Below are 19,566 nucleotides of genomic sequence, written 5' to 3' on the forward strand. Positions count from 1 at the left end.
GTACACCCTAAGAATTAACTTACAAATGATGGTAGAAAAGCAAAAATGCAATGTGGAGGATCAAATCCATTCCAAAAAGTGTTGGAAATATATTGTTCAGTCTGCAGTAGGAGGAAGAGATCCAAGACAGAGCTGTGAACTGCAAATTGATGAAAAATTCCAGTCCATGTCAAAAGGAATTTGGCACATAAAAACAGTTACGTGTGAGTAGGATAGTCACACCTTCTACATTGGCAGAACACTAACATCATACTTTGAACTGAGTGAAATTGAGCAGACCTTTATGGTCCATCACTTCAGTAGCAAGGACTCTCTTACTCAACTGTAAGAAGGGAAGAATGTATTGGAGAGTCTGGAGAGAAAGTGCAACAAGTAATCATTAAACCCTATTTATTTATTCAGAAAAAGAAGTGGAAGGGATGTGCAGTAATCCCCTTCTACTTTACTCATGTTAGTCCAGGAATGTACATTCTGATATGAACATACTTATGAAGTAACATACTGCAAGGATGAATCTGCGAGTGGTCTTGTGGAACACCCAATCTCAACAGCGAGCATTACAGACCTGTTAGGACTAATGATACAAAATTCAAATAAAAGTATACCTGTACTGGTGCTACTTGTCACAGAGTGGGATCCAGAATGATAGAGAGAGGCTATTGATGAATAAAAAGCATGAGACAAATGAGAAAAGAAAAAAAAAGATCAGCAACAAAGGAAAGACAGTATCTGGCTGAGAAGGAGACTGCTAGGTGGTGTAAATAATACATCACAAATGTGTAGGTGAGAATCGACATGCTGGCCTGATTATCTCCTCCATTGGATAAGGGAAATGAGCAGCCAAGAACATGTTGAAGTGATAAATGTAATAAGATGAGACATGGAAGAGTTGATGGGATTCAGAAGATAAGGAAGAATATGTAATACAAATGGCTTGAATGTCACGTTTTTACACACGTGTATGGACCAGATACTTTGCAGTAAATGTCTGTGACTTGTTGGTGATAAATTTCAATAAAAAACGAAAAGCACACATTTTACTTGTTTTACAATAATATAAGTATTAAAACATGTAAAATGTACATACAAATGTTACACAGTTAACACCACAATTATATCCAGAGCTTTAAATAATCATCTTTTTTTATCAAAGTCCAAGCAAGCTAGTTCAGTTGGCTGTGAGTACAGAATAGAATCAAGCACCCCCTTTTCGAATGATATAAGATATAAGCGTCAAGTTTATGGATTGAATCATTACCATAATGTTCCTCAGAGGGTGATAGAAAATGGATTATTGCTCAACATACAAAACAGAGTTCCAAACGATTTGTATGAAAACTGAATTATTCCTGTGACTAACAGTCTGAGATCTCCTGAGCATTTTAGTACACTCCATAGCCCAGTAGTGAAGCACCCATCAGGTGTATATCTGGATGGAAAATAGAAAAAGAAAAATCCTACTGTTGTGTTGCTGTGTCTAACAACCAGCCAAAATCCATATGGAAGGAATGAAGAAGAAAAATCTGGAAATACAGAGGGACTCTACTGATGTTTTACTCACACTGTAGTACCAACTGAAGCAGATGCATGTGAGCATAAACAAGTTGAATAAGAGCTTTCAATGATGACCAAGTCTCCAAAAAGAACCTCTCGCCAAGGGAGAGAAGTTGATGATAAAGTCCTCTGTATCAACAGCTCCACAGAACACACAGCTAAAGGAGAGATGACTGGGCTCAAATGAGATGGGAATTGAAGAATACCTCAAGATGAACAAAATATTAAGTTAGGGTGGACATGGATAATCCAATCTAAACAAGCAGTTTCCTGAACGATAAAAATGTGTGTAATTGGATGACTCTGTGGAGGATGAAGCTATAAGAAGCCATTCATCCATGGGGTGATGGAAGCTGAGCCTGTGTGTGCATAGAAGGTGAGCAAAAGATCTAATTACCCAACAAAAAATGTTGAGAGCCAGTGGAAGTGAAAACGAAGAACATGGAATCAACAAGCACAATCCTTGTGGATGAAATAAAGATAACAACAGGATGCTAGGGCAATAGCAATGCAAAGGTAAGCATCTGGCATGCTGAACTTCATCATTCAAAGCCTCAGATTAAATGCCCATCAATGTAACTTGTATGATTCTACAATGAACCAAGGAACATTAAGAAAATGATTTAGACTAGACAATTCTACAATAAGGCAACAATCCCTGGTAGAAAGGAAAAAACCTGTTCTATAGTACCCTTGATAATCAGATCTTGAACCACTCCTGTGATACACTGGCTGGAAACAATATACATAGTGGGAGGAGGAAACAGGGACTAGAGACAAGGAGGAGATAAGTAAAGAAGAGGAAAGAGAGCATCTTTCTCACAAAACCCAAATAGCCCAAGGGTTAATGGTAATGGATTCCTAGATGTTAGGAAAATGAAAATGTTTGGCCCCAATTGGTTTGGGACCCACTTAATAGTCAACAATACTATTGTTAGCATGCAAGATGTCTGTGAACAAAGGTGTCGTGACAAAATGGTTCATGAGGCTTGAACAGATAAGAGAGAGAAAAGAGGATGTCGGAAAACAGGGTCAGGATAAGAAGGATGAGATAAATGAAAGGTAAGGAAGGACAGTAAAGTGTGTAACTTGATGTATTCCACTAAAGACTCCATAGAGTTGGGAAGTCTACCAAAAACAGTCAGTTGCAATAAAGGGGCCAATCAAATATCTTGGAAGGAAGTAGGGAGTACTACACGTGTTAACAATGCGTCCTGCCCAAGAGAACCTAACACTATGGGAATCAGGTGAGTATGGAAAGGGTAGAAGAAGACAATCTGGACAAAGAGATAAGTATTAAGGTACAAGCTTTGCCAAAAATGTTTTAGGGGAACAATGTCTCAGACAAAAGACGCTTACAAGGACAACAAATAACACAGGAGTGTGGTCAAAGATAAATGAAGGCATGCAAACTGAGTCCGTGAAAAATTAACAGATGTGTTGAGGTCTGAATCCAAAAGAGGAAAAGCAAATCTAACTGTTGGTTATCCAGAAAAGGATTTACAAACAATGATAACTCAAAGTATGAGCTTTGACCATATGTGCAGAGAATGGCATACAAACCCCAATCGTAATTCAATCACAAAATGCTCTGTATGGACCCTGATGTCAGGCAAAGGAAGAAGTACAAAATACTCTGAAGTAAGTGCTTCAGTTAATAAAAAAGTAAAGGGATCATAACATATGGATGACAACAACAAAATATAACATACCTTAGATATTAATTCCAAAAATGGCAAAGAAGGCCTAAGTGCTTCTACAGGTTATAAACAAGGCTACATGGTAAAGGAATGGGCAAAAGGCTGTCTAACATCTAATTCCTTGCTGTCCTGTTACAAATCTCCAGTTAATGTGTGGAGCTATTGTAGTTCAGGAAATCATCTGGCCCATATGAAAGAAGTCATTTCCCAATGTGCCAAAGCCAAAATATCCTTGGTCAATAACACTAAAGCAGCAGCCAACTGAATGTGTTGTTGGTCACCAGTAATGTTTGAAACTGTAATTGTTGTTATTTTAAATTGTGGATTTATAATGCTGTGTGTGACAACTGTTAAGTGAATGTTTTGGGAACACACAGAAATTTATGGAGTGAATAAAACAAAACAAAAAAAATTAAATTTGTTTCAACTCAAAAGTTGTTAAAGGTGAAGTTGAAAAACAGTCATGTAGTCACAAGCCAAAATGCACTATGTGAAATAATTATGGTAACAAGCTAACATCTAAATACTGGTATGCCAAACTGAGAAGAGAGTATTGGATTCAACTGCACATAGGGAGTGAGTTGCGATAGGAAGGTGCATCACAGCTCTACTGGTGGAGAACTGTTGTATTCTCATTTGCATGCTATAATGCAGCTAAGCCACATGGTATACACAAAGAGTTAGGTAGGTGTTTCAAGGCTAGTGGTGAATGAAAATATTTGTAATAAAAGGCAGTCAAATGGATGATATTTTGATCAAAAGTTTAGAAAAAACTGACATTTACAGTCCATATATATTTTATTTTAACCAATATTTCACCTCTCCAGCTTCCTTATATTCTCTTCATAAGATATTAACCGTGAAGAAGCCATAATGATGAAATATTGGTTAAAATTTAAAAATATATATACATGTCTGGAGCCTAATGGTCGTTTTTTTTCTAAACATTTCATCAAAATGTATAAATCCATTCAGCCTGCACTACAAATTTTGAAAGACAGATTGAGCATAGCTATAAATGTCAGAAGAAGTAAGTGATTGCATCAAAAATAAACATAATTCTGATATATAAGAAAAGAGAACAACAGTCTTGAAAACCTGAAATCATAATTATACAATATTAGGAAGTTGTAGCAATTAAAATTCACAAGAATTAACTTATTATAATCATAATATAACTAACTAACATTAGTTTTACATACTTGTTTAAATGCACTTCAAAACTTGAGCATTATGTATATAATGTACAAATGTAATATGTAACTACCGCACACCTTAATTTTCCATAGTGTATATTTTATACCTACACAGTTTATGATTTCTCTAAGTTAAATTCAACCTGAAGTTTTACTTTTTGCAGTTTTACTGGTCAAGGAATTTATCTGTTGTCTCATGGAATTATTTCAATATGTTCTACTTGAGCATATGTATAGGGGATCAGCTTGTGGCAATTGCACAGAGCATGTATTTTTCATATTCTAATTGGCAGTTACAAGCCATATATTAAACATGTAAGGATGGCTCAGGTTATTCATCAAAATGGTACTTTAAATATTTCCTCAATAGATAATCAGTACTTCATAATACTAAACAGTGTTTTCTTGAAGATATAAGGAAATGGATTGGTTATGAAAAGCATGAATTAAAAAAGTTGGTAAAAGCAGTATGAAAGATATAACAATGAAGAACCATAGGAATTAACCCTCAGAATTGAGGATACTATAGATGTCTGGTGAAATAATATAATACTTTAAAACCATTTTCTTGGTGTGAAATCATACGTTCATCCTACAGCCTAGACTGATTTAGTTTAACTATTACAAATTCCTATGATATAAAACCAAATAAAAATTTCTTAATATGATTAAAACCTTTTGTGTTTTCATTTAACTTACACATGAAAAAAAGTTGAAACAGCTAATATAATGTTGTAATTAAATCACAGTTTCAATTTTTTACAGTGCAATTACACATATTGTAAAAAAAAAATTGAAATTGTGATTTAATGCTAACATCATATAAGCAGTTTCAACTTTTTCTTCAGCATATGTAAATGCAATGAAAACATTCAAGTTTCTAATAATGATAGGAAATTTCACTTTACTTCTGCATAATAGGAATTTGTAACAGTTAAATTAATCATTATATGCATAAGGATAAACACTGTCTGAATAACTACAACACTACAAGCATTTGTAGAATAAATAACATAATTCTTAAAAAATGTAAATATCAGGTCAAAACATTACACTCAAGCATAAGTAAAATATAACAGTTCAACACTGTAAAATGTAAAAAAACAGCTATGTTACAATGTAAAAAAATAAAAATAAGAGGCTTCTACTTCTTGAAATAGCTTTTGTTCAGTGCTCAATCTCTCACATATCAACTTACACCCATAAAAACATTACTGCAAAATTAAATAATAAAGAACTTAAGTAATTACCTGTGCATACCATATGCAATCATCAGAAGGATCTAATGATTTCACAATATGTCTCAGATCCGCTTTATTTTCTACCAAGAGCTCATTCATTGCACTCATCTCCAAAAATCCTGCTTCTTCTTCAAGATCTGCAGCATCAATATTTTCAAAATCCCATACCTTGAAAAAAGAAATATGATTCAGTTATATCATTACACACTGAAACTTTCTTTATTAATTTCTGCTGCAAAATAAATCTCAGAAGATTGGATATCTGTCCTCTCTTACTGTTAAAAGCATTAAATATAATTTATCTTACCGCTTATCTTCATTAGACTTATACATTACGATTTCTAGTGTAATAATGCCTTCCCATAAGTTTTTGTATTTGATACAAACATTTTAGAATTAAATAGATTTGTAAAACTAATACTAAGCTTTTGTTTCTAATATGTATCATTCTTTTCAGTATTACAATGAAAGAAAAACAAAAATATTGCATGAAATTTCATCAATACAAAAGCTTAAAATAGCAAGAGATTGTTGATATATGTTATAAAACAAGATGGTAAGATTCTACAGTTTATGAATTTTACAAAGAAATTTTTCTTTCATAATTTACATATAATAAAAAAAAACTAAAATAATAAACATATATAGGAGATAAAGGGAGAAAGGAAACTGATACACCTAATTTTTAGACAAAATTCATCAATCAAATTATTTTATTTTCATTCATTTATAACCAAATCAACAATCTTCATCAATACATTTTTCTTTTGAAAACTTTTTCTTGTTTTGAATTTTACTACTTTTAAAAATATTGCTACATCAAAGAATGGAATTTTACAAAACAAATACATTGTACAACTAAAAAAACTATCCTATTTTAATTTTTACAGGAATATTATGTAACACTGTCTATACTTTTGGCTATTTGAATTTAACAAAAAATATTTGTCCTTTCTACTGCATTTTGTTTTGGTGATGTTGGTAAAATACTTCCTGCTTTTCTAATAAAAGTTTCACTGGAAATTCCTTTGTTTTTTGGAAGCTTTAACATATAATTGTTTAAATAAGGTTTGAGCTGCATAGAAGTCTTTTCTTGTATATTATAAAAAAGTTTATAAGAATTTAAGATAAAAATATTAAGGCCAGTACAGGATTATTTGTTTGTTTTTCTTCCTCTATAACACACAGTTTTTCTACATAAAAAATTAATTTGAATCAGAATTCAAATTATGAATGTAGTGTCATTATGCAGTGACAAGTTCCAGAAAGATCTATAAGTTAAAAGTGTACATCACATCACTTTGTAAACATTCTTGATCATGAGAATTCACAGTATCATTAACCCAGTTCTTATGTGTGTATCTTTAACAAGTGAAGTCAGGCTACACACATAATTTCTTAAATGTACCAAACTAAACTTTAATTTGCACAAATATTTGCCATCCTAATTAATTTATGGAAATATAATGATAAAAAGCAATATGTTTCTGTGCTCCAAATAAATAAAATCCTAATAAAAATATGAAATGCATAATATCTGATAAAAGTAAAAACAATCTCTATCATTTAAAGAAAATGATTTTGTAGTTTGTATCATAAAACAATGTATGCATCACCAAAAGTCTTCAAATCTTACACATACAAATAAACAACCTCCATTTCTTAACATGACATTGTAAACCAATAAAACAATTGCAATTATAAGAAATCTAATCAAAAATCTGAAGTAACTTTTAAAGTTGGTCTTCTTTTCATAAGGGCAATGTGTGTTTCTGGTTAGTACTTTGGACCAACAACTGAAAGGTTGAAGGTTCAAAGTTCACCCACATTTAGTCATTGTGTTCTTTCGCATGACATTTTAATCAAAAGCATACTTCAGCCTAAATCAGTTGTAAGATGGGTACTAGTTAACAGCTGGTAGGTAACCTGCAGTGGACTAACATTCAATCCATGGAAATGTTAAAATATTTTCATCTGCTTGTGTCACAAGAAGCCAAAGATAAGCACAACTGGCTCTGTGTGCATTAAAACACAAAAAGGATTTAACTTTAAATTATTCATCAAAGGTAAAATATGCTTCTAATGATAAAAGTAAAGTTTATTGCATAAATGAATTATCTAAAGTCTGCAAGGAAATAATTCAAGTTACAAATATTCAAAGGCCCACCATAGCCAGATGGTTAAGGAGCTTGACTCATAATCTGGAGTTTGAGGGTTCAAATCCACATCACACCAAACATGCTTGCTCTTTCCACATTGGGGGCATTATAATGTGATGGTCAATCTCACTATTTGTTGGTAAAAGAGTAGCCCGAGAGTTGGCAGTGGTTGATGATGACTAGTTGCCTTCCCTCTAGTCTTACACTGCTAAATTAGGGACAGCTAGCACAGATAGCCCTCATGTAGCTTTGCACAAAATTCAAAATAAACAAATATTCAAAGATTTAAAAAATATAAACAGTTTTTATTAAAGATCATAACAGTTATGTAAAGTATAGAAATAACATTAAAACTACAAACAGAAGAGCTCTGGTTTCACTTCCTGTAATGTGTTGTAAAATGTCTTGAATACATAGTAATTAAGCACATTTCATATTTAAAAATGCCCAAACAAAATACACAATTCAGAAAACAGAAAATAGTAGTCAGCTATCACATAATGAATTCCTCCATATTCTCTCAAGTTTTAAATAATTCAATTCTTAAATTTTTCAAGTGATATTTCAGAACTTATAAGACCATTATAAGTCATGTGACTAGCCCTTCATAGGAGATTTATTTTAACATCCTTTCATGATATATTCCATTAGCAGAACAGGTACTATCTACCTCAAAGTAACAAAGAAACAATGGCAAATAGAATGAAATCATCTTGATAGATTTCATGCTCATGCATTATGTGGAACATCTATATATGTGGAACAAATGATAATTTCAAGATAAATACCATAATACTACAATGGGATAGAAATGCATGGTGTGTTTACATGCCACAATGCTATCAACCTATATTGGTTTTAATGCTTTATAAGATTCTTCATTGCATAATTCTTTTCTAACAATGTGTCCTAGCATATAACATAAGGTTCTGTGTTTATTTTAGAACTATAAACATAATAACAGGAGAGACGAAGTATCTATAGTTCTGGCTAAGGTAGCTGCAGTGAGAGATTGGCTTCAAACTGTGACCAAGCAAGAAGTCCATAGCTTCCTTGGTTTCTCATCATATTGCTAATGGCTTATGGCCAACTTCTCCAACATAGTTGCATCACTTTCTGCTGTCGACAAAGTTGAGACAATTATTGGATGGAATGGGAAATGTTACCAAGCATTCAGATCCCTAAAGCTTCTTTCTGTGGATTCTCTAATGCTGGTTTATCCAAGTCAAGAAAACAAGTTCTTCTTAGACACTGTTACTAGTTGTCACAGAATTTAGACAGTGTTATCACAGTTTCAGAATGCAGTAAAATGACAAATTGTGTATATTTTTATCCACTTATGGCTTCCACACTCAGATATCGTAAAATGAAGATAGAACTGCTTGCAGATGCTGTCTTTGTAAAACACTTCTAACACTAATTGTAAGGTAGGTGGTTCACTGTTTTGATGGACCATGTCTCACTAAAAAATTTAAGAAGAACTAGAAACAATGGGAGCATGTTGAATAATAATGTTGCTAGAGTTTGACTTTTTCATAATTCATTACCTGGGTATGCAACAGAGAAACACAGATAAACTATTTTGTTGCACATTGATACCTTGTCCAATCATGGAATGTCATGATTCTGGACAATGTGTGGGAGTTGAAATCATAGCTATGTCCACCACTGCTACAATAAACTATGAACTAGGAGATTTCTCTAATGGATGGATGTCACAATTGATACTTCATGAGCTCTTGGAATAGTAAATAAAGAATCCATATCACTTTTTCACATTGCTTACTTTTATAAATATATGCAATATAACAGGTAAAATGAACCAGATCTCAGTATTTTTATAATAATTGCAATTTTATTTTCAAGTTTTATACATTCTGATTTAAAATTCTTAATGCACTGTATGTAGATTATTAATATATTTAATTTTATATGATTATCATAAAAAAGTTTATTTATTTTTAATAACAATTAAATCATTTCTTGCATTTAACAGATGAATCATACACTATTATCTCACTTTTATCCAGCCATCAGATCCTATGGTATACAGTTCGCCTTCTTCCAATAGAATCTGGTATATGGTACCATTATGACAAGGTTTTCCATTTTTTTGGCGAATCTGAGCCTTAATCAGAGCTCCATCCCATAGCAATAATAACCCAGATTCTGATCCAGATATAACCTACATAGAAGAAAATGAAGTCTTTAAATTCCTTTCTGAGAGAATTCATGAACATCGTATATGAAAGTCAGCCTTATATATTCATATTGAAGTTTGACTCTATAGTGCTTTTTACATTTGATCAGTGGCATATTTAGGTAGGGGCTACAGGGATATCAACTCCAAAGCCCATCGTCTTAATGGGGGCCCATTGAAAATTTATTCTATGAAAAATTATATGGGATGTAGGGTCCACACAGCCTTAAACCCACCACTGTGTTTGACTTTATATATTTACTGCTTCTACCCCACCACCAATACAGCTGTGAACTTGGGCATCAGCAGGAAGGGCAGGTGCCCTCCCTATAAAATGAAAACTATATTTCTTTCTTTATTCATTCAGCATATATAGAAAAATTTATAAGTTTTTCTATTCACTTCAAAATTTCATACTACTTATTACACTTAATTTTCAAGTAGAAGGTTATCAAAGAGACTGATGCACTTTGGACATTCCACAAGTCAACATGGTTGAGTTCAACCACAATTTACCATTATGGAGTATATATAATTGCTAATCTGCAGTATGGCTTAATCTAACCCTACAAATATTAAATTTATCAAACACGACTGTGGTAAAAATAAACACTTTAATGATGAAGCAAAAACAGGATAATCATTACAGATAAAACTACTGCATTATGATTTAAAGATGAAATTCGAAATAAAAGGAAATAAGATGTATTAAAAGTTTAAATAAATTAAATAAAACTATTTGCAAACAGAAGTTAGTTCTGATTCTGATTCTAAATACCAAAACTATGCTTAAAGTTAATTTTCTCTCTGTTTTTAACCAATTAGAAAAGTGAATCACAAAAATCTATAAATACCTTTGCTCTATTTTACAGTTTTAAAGTAGTCTCACATATATGAGATAAAAAAGGATGCAGTACAAGTATCCTTTGAAATAGCAGATACTTTCTATGCTCAGACCATCCTACAAATCATAACACCTAAGGTTAAATTCTTTACAGTTAGAAACTGAATGCAACAAACTTCTGGAAACAGAGAAGAAACCAGTTAACTCATACAGGAACATGCCTCCTAAGCGTCTATAAAATTATATTTTGCCAGTAACTACATTAAACACGTTTTTATTAAATGTATATATTTAACAGTGTAAAAGATTCTCATAACCCATTTAACCTTCACCTTTTCATCATTGTAGCTTTGAATATCTGATACTTCAGCTTTTGCAACGAGCTTATGTTTACAGAGAAGGAACTAGTTAACTCATACAGAAGCATGCTCTTAAGCATCTATAAAACTACATTTTGCCAGAAACTACACTGATTGAATTTGTATTATGTAAATATATTATATATAATTAAACTTAGAAATGTAAAAGTTTTTAGTCAGTCCATTTGATCATCACCTTTCCATCAGGTAATTCAACATAACCATAAACATCTGATATTTCAGCTTTTCCAAACCTTCCTACTTCTCCATGTAGTTTCAGTCCCGTAAAGGTTTGTGCCATTTTCCAAAATCTAAAATAATTCACATGATCAATTGCTTAATTAAACATGAATAATAGAGCAATAACAAAAAATGAATTTTATTGACAATAGTTATTTCCATAACAATTTTAAGTGTCAATTATATGGAAAGACATGATAGATTAAATATTAATGTACATTTCAATTTTTTGTAATACAATAAACCACATTCAGCAGTATCACTTCTCATAAAGTTTAAATTAAATACATCCATCATACAAAAAAAGGAGCTCTGATGATAACAACAATATTTCTTGGCAGAAAATGCCAAGGAACAATAAAGATGGGAATTATGAAACATCCCAATGGGTTTGTAAAAAAACAATAAAAAGTTTATAAATGTAAAAACCTAAATATTTCAGGAAATACAGATAAAATACAGGAAGTAAATAAATGGTCCAATGCAGCTCTGTATATTGCAACAGAAAGTACAAAAATAATCAATGTTTCAAAGAGTATATATACGTTAAAATATTTAAAAATATAAAACGTAAAGGTTTTAACTGTAAGATTTCAAAACAAAATTTCTTAAATCTTACTTTATGTGTCCCATTCCACTGGTGGTAAGCTGACCCTGAAGAAATGGACTAAATGTAACTCTGTAGACATCTTGTGAGAAAGCTTTAGTTCTTAATAAAATGGACTCTTTCTTCCATTGCCATATAGTTAACATGTAATCTGGTTCTCCTCCAATTGAAGCAAGTAAATCTCCTTTAAGGCTTTTGAGAAATTCATTGTATCAAATATACAGAATGAATGCATCACAAAGAGAATATAAAAGTGCATTTTTTACCTTTTCTATACCTTCACTAAATATTAAATATATTGTGGTATCCATGATTTAGATTAATAAAGGCACATGATAGTGTCCACCTGCATAATTGGAAGTATGAAGATTTATTTGAATATCACGTTCGCACAAGACCAAATGCAGAAGAAAAAATAAGTCTACTGCACACAACACAACTAGTGCAAATTATTTAACATTCCATTATTGTCTTAAATACCTTTCAGGCTACTGACAGTGAAATTAAAGTAATTAAAACCAAAATGAACTTAACATTCTCTCTGTATCTATTCAAAACTAAATAAGATTGCAAGAATCTGGAAGTATTTTGTTCCATGTGACAATTTTATGACACTCCAACTTTCACAAATTACGTAGAACAGAACTACCCCATAATCAGAACGTGTATTAGAAGATAAAACCTGAGCCTGAATTTAGTACATGACCTTGAGGGGATTTAGTAACTCACAAAACAGAACTTAGATAAATTTCATAGTTTTGTAAATATAAGGTAAATGCTGCAGAACAATGAGATATATAGCATTGGCAATACTACAATGTTCAAACATAACAAATATTGTGAAAAACGTACCATAAGAAGCACATAACATTTAATACTTAGTGTCAGACACTGTTATTTTGAAATTGATTGATACAACTTTTTAATAACTGAGTTTCTGTTATGTAATACTAATAAACAGATGACACTAATATGAATATTAACTTGAACAACACTGACTACAATGTTAAAAGTCAATTGTATAAAGGGATATACACAAGAATAACATAAGTATTATTCAACTGACTCATTACAAGAAATACCTTAAACTGTTCCTCTGAAGTGAGCATTAAGGGTTGAAGAATGGGAAACATTGAAAATGCTCTCAAATAAATCAATCTTCCAGTTTCATTTGCACTCATGGTTTTAAATTAATATATAAAGGAGTAGATACAATATATCTGATATAAAATATTACACTCATACACATAGTTAAACTTTAAGGTATTATTTTATGCTTTGCAATCCCTCAGTTATCTATGATTGATAAAACCCTGAAAATTGTGTATGTTCAATGGTGCAAACACACACACCTTTAAAAATTTCATCTTTAACTTGTCAATTGAGTCTCTAGCTTAAAGCCATGAGAATAACAATGTAAAACACTCATACCTAAAATCAACAAAGGCATAAAATTTGCTGGTTCCACCTGTGAGAATCTTGAAAACGTTTAATGATGGAAAATCAAAAATGGCTATTGGTGGATTTTTCCCCTTTTCAGCCACAGCAAAGAAAGAATGACTGGGGTGAACCTATATGAGAATGACAATATTATTTACTTAATTTTAATAATACAAAGATTTGTCAATATTGTAGTCATATGTGAAGTTGTATATTTGTAACTATCTTAGAAACAGTTTGACATTAGTAATATACTTTTTAAAATATAGATCTCACAAAGGGAAAAAGAATAACAAAAAAGTATCTCAAGAAATTTTAAAGAAAATTACTTAACTACAATGAACACTTGTACAAAGTACAGTGTAGCTACTACTTCACACACAAACAATATATACATACTTACCATCCAAGAAATAAACTGTGGATTCTAATTACTTAAGTATTATCAAAAGTCAATCCTTAGGCAACAAACATTAATCTTAAGCAAAGATGTATTTCATATCACCCTACTTATACTTTTGATTGTGAAATGGTTTCAAAGTGGCATACTACAATGTGTGGTTTATCATATTTCTATCAGTGCAAAAATTAAATAGTTTCAAAATTGTATATTATGATGTGTGATTATCAATTTTTTATAAGTGTAGGAACTAAAACCTTTATTTAACTATAAATATATTAAGGCATAAGTTATGTGAGATGAAAATACTTTTTGAGCACTGCATCACTTACAGTCTAGAATTTTGAATAACAGTTCATGTCATTATAAAACTAGACATGGGTATGCAGAGTGCTACTAGATATGGTCACTTTTACTTTAGTAATTACTTTCAAATTAAGTAGAAAGCATGTAATACAATACAGAATATTAATAATCATAATGTTAGACTTAATCATAGTATTAGCCAAAGTTACAGTTACCTAAACAGCAAACAATCATGCAAAACCCATACATATACTAGAAATTAAATAAAAACAAAGGAATAATCAAACACAAGATGTAAATTTAAACTAAAGTAACTAAGATAGTAAAAGAACTATAAAAATCTAACTTACCAAACACTAAGCATAGAAGACATAAAAAACTAAATTACTGCATGAGAAAATTTGGTCAATCTGCAGAAGCTTAAATAAGCTTGCTTACCATAGTTATACCTACTGGGTATGATCAATACATGCTGGAAAACTTATCACAGATCTCCTGGGAAAAATAGCATTACCTAACTAAGGAGATTACATGGAAGCACAGTAACAGGAAGTAAGTGCAATACAAAAAATGTCCACTCAGGAAATTATATTCTTCCTGACAAAAAATTGTAAAATGTAAAAAAAATCATCTGTCAAATATCAGGCATGAACATCATTGACTCTGAGACCTGGGGACTCATATCAGAACCATTATCAATTGTTGTGGAAATTTCATTATCTGCCATTATAAATCTGAAATTCACTTGAACAAAACAGAATACAGAAAACAGAAATACATCTAAAACAAATGAGTAGAAACAATGAAAATCAAACACAACAAGGCAGAACATGAAGAAATTGAAACTGTTAAACATTTGTAACCAAACATAATAACAATTTTGTAGTCACATGGAGAGCAATGAAAACACATGTTTGCACACTATAATACCAACTGAGAAAGTGAGGGTTGTCCTATAATAGCAGAGAGAGCTATTATATATACAAAAACGACTTGTTTGGGTTGAGAAAATATTTTACATAGAAGAGCGAACAACGTTTCAACCTTCTTTGGTCATCGTCAGGTTCTTTGATGACCAAAGAAGGTCGAAACATTGTTCGCTCTTCTATGTAAAATATTTTCTCAACCCAAATGAGCTGTTTTTGCATATATATTTCTCTACAAGTGGGTTTTCTCGACATCAGAGAGAGCTATTATTAGTATAGATGGTACAGTATGGTTGGTGGAGAGTTGTCACATAATCAATACATGTTATTAAATGGCATGAAACTGATGGTGTATAAAGACTTGCACTGTATTGAAAATTTTTAGCAATGCTTAGAGGGCAGACAAGAATCACAATAGCTTTGGGTGAGTGGAGGTAGTACCATGTCAGAACTAAATAAAAACCTACAGTTAGATTTTGCTTTAAGGTTGCAAACAATTATGTTTTTTAACTTACTATCAAATTAACATATACATATTGATAGCCTAAATATGATGTGGTATAAGCTCCACACCATGCTGAAAGGTGTTTTGTTCAATTATACAGCATTTTTATGGATGTATACTCTGCAATGATTCATAAGGGTTAAAATGATTTAGGCAGTAAATGTAAATGTATAAGTTCCTCCCCAAAATAGTTAATATTTTTTGTGCTTTTTCAGCCAATTCTGGATAATACAAATGAAATGGACTGCTGAATTACCTTCTTGAGAAAACTCTCGTTCATATGATGGTAAAGCAGAACTGTAGAATAGACCATCTCAACAACAATGCTAAAGTACTTCTAAATATAATATACCCATCTGAAGTGAACAAAGGATCCAACCTCAGAATATTGAAATAATAAAAGCATGATCAATGTTTGCGTATTAAATAAGTAGTGTTTGGACCTCAAGTATCACATATGACAGTTTAAGTAATGTTCCTTGATTGGCACATCCAATGGTATTTTAAACCTAATTAATGTTTAGAAGGGCTCAACCTAAAACATTTATACTCAAATTCTTGACTATAATTTTCACATTTCTGTCAGTTATAGAAGACTTAAATTAATACTATGCCTAGTAAACACACCCAAAAATATAATTTCACCATTAGAAACAGTAACTGTGCATATTTTATTTCAATGATAAATTAACAGATGTTTTCTATTTATAACTCATATCATTTATACATTGAACACTGTTGTACCAAGAGAAGTATGACATTTTTGTTAGGTATAAGAATGTTTTTGACCAAAATACAGTTACTGGGTCAGTGACTGAAGGAAAAAAAATCAATGTATTTAAATAAGCAAAATGAAAAGCATGACTGTGTCATGAAGGCAAAACACATTTTTTTTATCATTATTTTTCATAAATAATATTGTTATTTCCAATAAGTAACAAAAGTGAAAGAAAACTTTTGTGTTAAATTTAATAGAATATTTACAAACCAAAAATATGATAACCAGTTAATTAAAAATGACAAGCCATAAAAAAGGAATTCATTTTACTCACATTAATATATCCAACAGACCCTCCACATACAGTCTGTAATTGCTTTTGTTCCTTTGTCTTTATATTTAACAGAATAGCAAAGGAACCTGCTGCAACAATAACTGTATTATGATCTAGGAGTTGAAGGTTTGGTCCTTTGGAACTCTGATATCCAAAACAATGTCTAAATATATAGGTTAAGAATAAAATAGTCATGTATAATACAAATAATGCATTCTCTGCAAGGAGGAAAAGAAACAAGTAAAAAAAAAGTTCAAACTCACAATGTAGGGGAAGCATCATTTAGTAAAACGTGAACTAAATGGATGTCTTTAATGCCTTAACCATTCCTAAGAACAAGTTTTTTGTTCACATCGTTTTCACATATATTTTGTTGTTGCTTGCATCAGGCGAATATTACTGTTAAACTGCTTTTGAAAAGCATTTAAATAATCTTTGACAATCTAATGGAACTATGCATTATATGCACATAAAATTTTAATAAAACACAAAAATATGACAGAATTGCACATCTAAAATGCAGATGTAATCCAATCTACTGGTTCAAATCACCACAAATTTTCTTATATGATGCATAGTGAAAAACATTCTACTGTTCTAAACATCCTCTTAAATAGAAGGGCAAATTAAGCCTTAACTATGTATTCAAAAGCTACTGAAATTTGGTAACAGTGAATTAACTAGCCTTTCATTATGCCATTCCCATCAGATAGGAATTTAAACAATGCTCTTTAGCACAATAAAACAGAGTTCACCTGATAAGGCACTGGGCATTCTTACTACTTATTTGTTATTGGGTTTTAAACTTTGTCAGGTAAATTATAATTTTCAAAAGTTTTATTTTACAAAATGTCAAGACTAAATGATAGCTATGTGTAAACAGTGGTTGTAGAAACCATTGTTTTTCTCACTTGGTTAAGATAGCTTAACTGTTACACTTTTGTTGATAGAAAGGCCTTTAGTAGGTAATGCACCCTTTTTTTTTTGTATATGAATCTTACTTACATTTTCTATGAACATAAGATCTAAAAATTTTGTTCAACTTGTTGGTTCCACAAATATAAGAAGTATTAAGAAAATATATATGAGTACATAAAATTGCTATAAAATTCTGTTTTTGAAGAAAAGAATATGAAATTCATTGAAATTTAATTGTATGCATACACTTAATATATTACATCCACATATGATGTACTATCAATAATGCAAGATAGAAAAAATATATGAGTCTAACAATATCATAAGACAAAATGTTGCAAAATATTGAGTCATTCCCAATGGTGTTAGTTTAATTATTTAAAATATGCTGTACAAGAGAGTAATATAGATGCTTGTACTCAAACTACCAGCTTTGTTACATTTAAACCACCTTTTACCTTGCTAATAACCATTGTGTGGTATGCATTCCAAAACTTGCAGAAAGATGTCTTATTCAATTATATTTCATTTTTTTGTAAAGTACACATTGCAATAATCTATAAACACCAGTAAATGCTTAAGGCTGTGAGAATGATGTTTATGCTCTTTGAACCAATTTGTACAATATAAATGTGGTGGACTGTTGATTTTCCTTTCTAAGATAGCCCTTGTTCATCAGGGCAGTAGTGTAAGTCTATAGACCACAGTTCTAAAATCTAGGATTTGATTCCCAGCAATGGACACACCATATAGCTCATTGTAAGCTTTGCTCAACAACATACAAACAAAACACCAGGGTATGAATGCTGCACTTTGTAGTGGACATGACCAGCAACAATGTTGATCAATATTCTGTATGTTACATATTTCCTTTTAAAAAATAAAAGGTCACACACCACCATCTTCTGTGGTTCATAGCACTGGAGAAATATAAGCAGGGCCAAACGCTTTATCTTAATTTTGCCATAATTTTACTCTACCATATAAATTAAATGTTAACCATTAGATCACATCTCATGTTTACAGTCATTTGCTGACCAGCTTTGGAAACTGAAATATCATTGGTACAGTGTTTTCCTCTTTATATGCATCATAGATTAGTAGTTTTTAAACCACAAATGACACATACATGTATGAAAGTTTAAGTTTTTTTTTTTTTGTCTTTCGATGATACAGTTGAAAGTAGTCTAATCTAAACTACTGTTAAACAAATTTGTCAAACGTCTGTTGCACCTTACAGGCATTTTCAGTCATATTTCTTTTTGTCTGTCACAAGCAGTTAGTGGAGTTTTTCCCAGTGCCAAACAGAATCCTTTTCAATTATCATTTTAAAAATACCCTGAAAACAGGTATACTTTAGTTTATAGTCAAGTAAATGGTCTATGACAATGACGTTTCTACTATAATCACACATCATTGAAAGATGGAGCAATCTTTGCGCTTAGCTGCTGAATAAATCTTTGAATTTAAAAGGCTTAACTAATCACCATAAATATCATATATTAGTCAGCCTATTTTTAGTTTACAAAAGTGTTCTATAAATATGAGTAGAGACCATGATCAAATGGCTAGTCAATGTAGTTCCTTTCATAATGTCAGGTTTAAAAGGATATGACTTCAAACATTCATACTTCACTATAATTTTCCAACAATTATCTTTTTATAACATACATCTCCTTCACATGATAGTTGTGTTAGTGTTTTAACTAGCAAATTTGAATGTTCCTGGCAGAGCTAATTCAAGCTTGTAAAAGAAATATTTTGTACCTATCCTTACTGTTTACCTTCAACAGATTCAAGAATTTAGTTACTCTGGAATTTGGTTTAACTCTCCAACTGTAAGACAGCAAAATATTAAAGATTAATTTAAAAAAAATACTTATCAGGAGTTAAATATACTCTTTCTGTGACTCTAAAAG

The 19,566-nt window shown here is 31.3% G+C and overlaps 1 protein-coding gene across 4 annotated transcripts in view; it reads right to left on the bottom strand.

The window, feature by feature from the left end:
• Positions 1-19,566, bottom strand: part of LOC143238024 (cilia- and flagella-associated protein 44) — a 134,534-nt gene that overhangs the window by 91,224 nt on the left and 23,744 nt on the right. For all 4 annotated transcript variants that reach the window (XM_076477910.1, XM_076477909.1, XM_076477911.1 and 1 more), the window contains exons 3-8: positions 16,730-16,892; positions 13,532-13,671; positions 12,113-12,292; positions 11,450-11,564; positions 9,871-10,035; positions 5,701-5,859 (exon numbers count right to left, since the gene is read on the bottom strand). In XM_076477910.1, coding sequence (XP_076334025.1) covers positions 5,701-5,859; positions 9,871-10,035; positions 11,450-11,564; positions 12,113-12,292; positions 13,532-13,671; positions 16,730-16,892 — 922 coding nt within the window. The remainder of the gene's footprint in view (positions 1-5,700; positions 5,860-9,870; positions 10,036-11,449; positions 11,565-12,112; positions 12,293-13,531; positions 13,672-16,729; positions 16,893-19,566) is intronic.

The sequence above is a fragment of the Tachypleus tridentatus genome, chromosome 13, assembly GCF_004210375.1.
Source record: "Tachypleus tridentatus isolate NWPU-2018 chromosome 13, ASM421037v1, whole genome shotgun sequence".
NCBI lineage: Eukaryota > Metazoa > Arthropoda > Merostomata > Xiphosura > Limulidae > Tachypleus > Tachypleus tridentatus.